The following is a 5,035-nucleotide window of genomic DNA, read 5'->3' as shown; positions in this document are numbered from 1 at the left end:
CCCCTGAGTCCTGAGAGTGGAGCTGAGGAGAACATGCGGACATTTCGTGGCTCTGTCGTCTCAAATCTACGTTCAGGTCGGCGGGAACCTGCAGGGCTGCGCATGCGCACTTCCGTAGCATCTCGGTGGACGCGCGCGCTTACGAGCAGGTGCGGGCGAAACCAACTATTAAAACTTTTTGTTTTTGTCTAGGCGGCGTCAACAGGAGGTCGTGCGCCTGTTTAATCTTTAAAGGTCAATAAAGTTTGGAGTTTTTGAGGAAATGAGCTGACAGACACGCGACGGGGTGAACGGCTCGCATGTTTGTTGTCACTAGCTAGCTAGCAGCGGCGATGAACGCTGTTTCCGTCATCGATTAGTTCTGAATTGGTTTGACCTCAGCCCGGGTGTAAATATGGCCCGTGAGTTTATTTGAGAACAGAAGAGACACAAGAGGAGGTCTAATTCGGTGACAAACGTCCGGTGTTTCGTTTTTGTTTGTGCAGCTAAACGCGTTTTCCAGCGAACCAGCGGAAGATCTGATGACGTCATCGCCCACCCGAGCCGCCAGGTAAGAACGAGACTGTCAAGATTATCGATTAGTGATTATCAGAAATAAACTGCAGATTTAGCCTCCAAACTAAATATACAATTCTTCCTCTTCAACACGTTCACTGACATAAAGGAAAATAAAATCGTTAATCGGCCCTTATAGTTGATCAATGATCGATATGCGGAGAGAATTAGTTTGACGTTGAGCCTCAGCTGATTGGCGAGCAAAAAGATCACTTATTAAACACGAGAATAAATGAATGAACATCAAAGCACCAGCTTACTTATCATAAAATAGTTTTAAATACTTATATTGTCTTAATGCCGATGATGTCATATTCAGTTTATATCTGTTCACTTGTGTGTTAACTCATTTCAAATCAAGTTTATTCCTTTTTCCCAAAAGGAGAACAAGCATAATGTAATTATCAAATTATAGTCATTTGTTAATGAAAATACAAAGTTTATAAATATTCATATAAACAATGGTTGATTACATTTGTTTCTGTATTTAAACACTTTTCAGTTTATTACATTTTAACCTTAAATCCATTTATGCAAACTTAAAGTCAAACCTTTTTATTTTTGTTTGTGTTTATTTAATTCTCAATGCGTAAATTCTTGCTGAGGATCTTCCGTCCTTCCTCCCTTCCCCCAATCCCTGTGACCTTTGACCTCAGCATGTCCAGGCAGACAAACAGCTAAATTAATGTGGGATCATCTCATCCTAAAGATTTCTGTCCCTCTAAAGAGTAAATAATTGTAGAAAATAATTTGTTAAAAACGTCTATAAAATAAAGATTAAATCTGTTAAATTAATTTCAAGCAGGGTTTATTAAATTTATTTCCGTTTTATTTTTCAAAATAAAATAAATATTTTGGCCTCCGTTTTCTGGCCTTTGGATGAAGCAGAGACATTAAAGGCCTCGGTCCTGTGCTGCATCGTTCTGTCTTATTATGTTTTTATGTTCAATAAGATTCCAGCATTTACATTTGGATTGTTTATGGATAAATCACATGAACACATTCACATTCACACTGATTAAACTCGATTATTTTTTTAATGAATGAAACCGGCAGCTGTGTGAACATCTGCTTTGATCTTTTAATTCACACTTTATCTTTTTTTTTTTTATATTTCAGGGAATGTTAGTTACCTTTGCACACTTTTATATAAATAAATTAGCAGCGTCTTTTTGTCAAAGAAACACAGAACCCAAGCAACAGTTTGAGCCAAAGAAGAAAAAGAAGAAGCCGCTCACTTCCTGTTAACAAACCAAAGGCTCCTCATTAGCACACAAGCTCCATCAACACAAACAAAAAAAAACAATCAGAAGAACAAAATATTTGAAGTGACGCCGTCTATTTCAATTAAATGTCCACCACTGTCCTCAGGCCTCGGCTTGGTCCCGTGTGTGTGTGTGTGTGTTTGTGTGTGTGTGTGTGTGTGTATTTACATGTGGAGGAGGCGTTGGTCAGTGTGTTGCAGGTTGGAGCATCATGCCCTCCGTTCTCTCCTCCTCCTCTTCGTCACACATCAACTCTCCTCAGCTTGTCTTTACAGTGTTTTGGCTCCAAAGGTTTAAACAGGTTGTATGATTTAAAAACTGATGTGAATAATAATTAATAATAATAATACTGTGTTTCCTCCCTGCCGTCTTCCATCTTCGTAATCATCATCAGTCTCAGATTGAGGCGTCTTTCTTTCTTTACACGACTAAAAGAGCAATGTAAAGTGTGATTTTCTCCTCCTGGTGACAGATTCTGAACCGTTTAAATGATAAAAGCTTTTAAAAATGATAGGATTTGTAAACTCGGCCTTTACACAGGAATCAGACTCATTTGATCTGATTTAACGACAGAAAATATGGAAATGATTTCTGTGAGAATCGACCTTATCAACATTCAAGCTTCTTGAATGAAGAAATCCCTTCACTCGCACACGGAGCAGGAAACGCTTTGTCCTTATTTGCCATAAATATTGTTGTATCTTAAATCTGAAAGGAAAAATGAAGGAGGAATCTGCCACTTGAGACAAGAAAACCACATGAGTGAAAACAGAGTGAAAACCACAGAGTGCAGAAAGTCATGAGAGAAAAATTAATTTGTTCTGGGAAGGTGAAAAATCTGTGTGAGAAAATGGAGCGACAGATAAAAAACAGATGTGAAGGAGGTTTGAGGTGCACTGCTCAGAAAAATCATCTTTTTAGTCCTGAAGAGCAAATCCAGAACCTGAACATGAGGGCTGACTGGACTGACTGGGCTGAGGGCTCCTCTCTTGCTGTGGAGTCTCTGTATGTTCTTCTTCTTCTATGGCCTCGCTTGCTCCATCTGCTGGTGCTGACTCCGTATTGCGAAGCGGCTGACGTGCACGGGGATGGGGACCACGATTTTGGGGTTCCTGGACGGCTCCCCGGACTTGTTGTTGACGTTGCCGGCTTTGACCCGTTTCCACTTTGCTCTGCGGTTCTGGAACCAGATCTTGACCTGGACCTCGCTGAGTTTGAGAGCGTGTGCGATCTGCGAGCGCTCGGTCAGCGACAGGTACTTCTTACAGTGGAACTCCTTCTCCAGCTCCAGAAGCTGCTCGCTGGTAAACGCTGTCCGCCGTCGCCGGTTCTTCCCGCCTCCCCCGCTGCCGCCGCCCCCTCCGGATCCGCCGGCAGAGCCGTGGACTTGAGGCCCGTCGTCCAGACCGCCGCTGTCGCCGTCGTCTTTGGGACACATGGAGGTGAGGTTGTCGTCCGAGCTGTAGTCCAGGTCACTGTCCATGGAGAAAGACTCGTCCTTCCTGCCGCACTCATCTTCCTTGGAGTCGTCTTTCCCGAGCGCTCTGACTGAGAGGGAGCAGAGCAAAGAGGAAGCATGAGCAAGGCATCAGCAGATACTTAGAGTCATCGCAACACGGAGAAACTTTAAGAGACAAACCACAAAGTCATGAGGGCAAACAATGACACACTGTGCTGACAGGTCGGCCTCACTGATCAAAGGTCAAAGGTCACACTGATTGTGACTGCTGATCAACTGGGACTCTGCCGCTTCATTTTCAGAACAATTTCATTACATTTCAGCAGCATGAAGCCAACAGCACTTTAAACACTCAAAGAGCAGTCAGAGTACACACAAGTGCAGTCGTCATGGAAACAGTTATTAGCTAAGTTAGAAAACAACTAAAAACTGTTTTTTCATAACTATAATATAAAAATAAGGTTTTGACTGGATAGGCTTTTATTATTATATTATTATAAAGAATAACTTAACAATTACTATATATCAAATTATCATTAATAGTCCTGAAATTCTAAAATTATTAGAGAAACTTTACAAAAACAGAAATTGATTAAAGTAAAAGTGTGATTTTAAAAACGTGAAAATTGTTACACCGATGGAGAAATGATTGATTAAGTTTGAATCATCGTGTCATTATTATTGGTGATATTCATCTTTATACATGTACACATGTAGTGATCAACGCGTATTTATGAGAGATTCAGTAGGAAACATTTAAAACAATATTGACTACGAATCTGTCGTAAAACACAGAGGATTAAATCAAAAAAATGTAATGAGCGTGATGAGTTTTTATTCAGGTTTAATCCGGAAAGGAAGTTTATTTTGTCTTTCATCGCAACAAATAAAAGAATAAAATTGACCGTCAAATCATTTTAATTACGCTCATTGTAGAATAGTTAAATCCTTATTTTATTCACTAAAATCTCCCCTTCAACGGCTCCGTAAACACACCTATAGGTCCTCACGTGTGTGTGTGTTTATGACGGAACCAGATGATTTATTAACGAGAAGTAGTGTTAGAAATGTTTATTCGACTTGATTCATTAATTGCGTTCAAATTAGAACTCTGCTCTTATTACTTAATAATTGTATCAACTTTTCTCATTAATATCCGAGTTTTTTCCCCGCAGAGTGTTTCGCGTATTCTTAGGTGTGTGTCTGGCTCCGGTGGCCCCAGCCTCACGCCGCTGTTACCGGGACCTGCAGGCTGGTCGAGCCGCTTACCTGTGGCTGACTGCACCGACGCATCCGGGTCGTGGAAAGCCTGCAGCCCCGCGGAGTCTTTCCCGTGCAGGAAACTCTTCCCGTCGTCTGCGTCGTGCAGGCGGATCTCCTGCGCTTTGTCGAAGAACTTCCTGGCCGCCTCCTGGTGCTGCTGGGACGGAGAGAAGCCACCGGGCAGCGACGCCATGAGCGTGGAGGTGAGCGCCATGCCCTGCGCCAGGCTGGAGCAGAAGCTGGGGATCTGCGGGTGTCCGTGCGGGTGGTGGCCGCCCGGCAGAGCCTGCTGCAGGGCCGAGGGCGGCGGAGGCGGCGGCGGCGGCTGGAGCACCACTGACCGGTACGGCATGAACATCGGGTAGCCGGTGTAGACGAAGTGTCCCGGGCTGGGCTGCGGTGGCCCGCCGATCAGAGAGTCAATGCTGAAGGCGGTGGTGCTTCCGAGTGGCCGCTGCATCACCATGAAGGACGGACCGAACGCTGCGCTCAT

General features: G+C 43.3%; 1 protein-coding gene across 1 annotated transcript; it reads right to left on the bottom strand.

The window, feature by feature from the left end:
- Positions 1-2,841: 2,841 nt before the first annotated feature.
- On the bottom strand, positions 2,842-5,035 carry gbx2 (gastrulation brain homeobox 2). Its single transcript, XM_076165951.1, has 2 exons — positions 4,525-5,035; positions 2,842-3,368 (listed from the first exon to the last, which is right to left on the bottom strand). The coding sequence occupies exons 1-2, from the start codon at positions 5,033-5,035 to the stop codon at positions 2,842-2,844; spliced, it is 1,038 nt and encodes a 345-aa protein (XP_076022066.1).

This window comes from Genypterus blacodes, unplaced genomic scaffold (genome assembly GCF_046128005.1).
Source record: "Genypterus blacodes isolate CSIRO-AG114 ecotype Tasmania unplaced genomic scaffold, CSIRO-AGI_Gbla_v1 ptg000152l_1, whole genome shotgun sequence".
NCBI classification, from domain to species: domain Eukaryota; kingdom Metazoa; phylum Chordata; class Actinopteri; order Ophidiiformes; family Ophidiidae; genus Genypterus; species Genypterus blacodes.
The sequence above is the reverse complement of the archived record's forward strand: the minus strand, read 5'-3'. Positions and strand labels throughout refer to the sequence as shown.

Bases quoted from the DNA above. Each gene is read 5' to 3' on its own strand.
- gbx2 (XM_076165951.1), bottom strand. From the start codon at position 5,035: ATGAGCGCAGCGTTCGGTCCGTCCTTCATGGTGATGCAGCGGCCACTC. The intron at 3,369-4,524 runs GTCCCGGTAACA...GCTCCCTCTCAG, and splicing joins GCGGCTCGACCAGCCTGCAG to TCAGAGCGCTCGGGAAAGAC.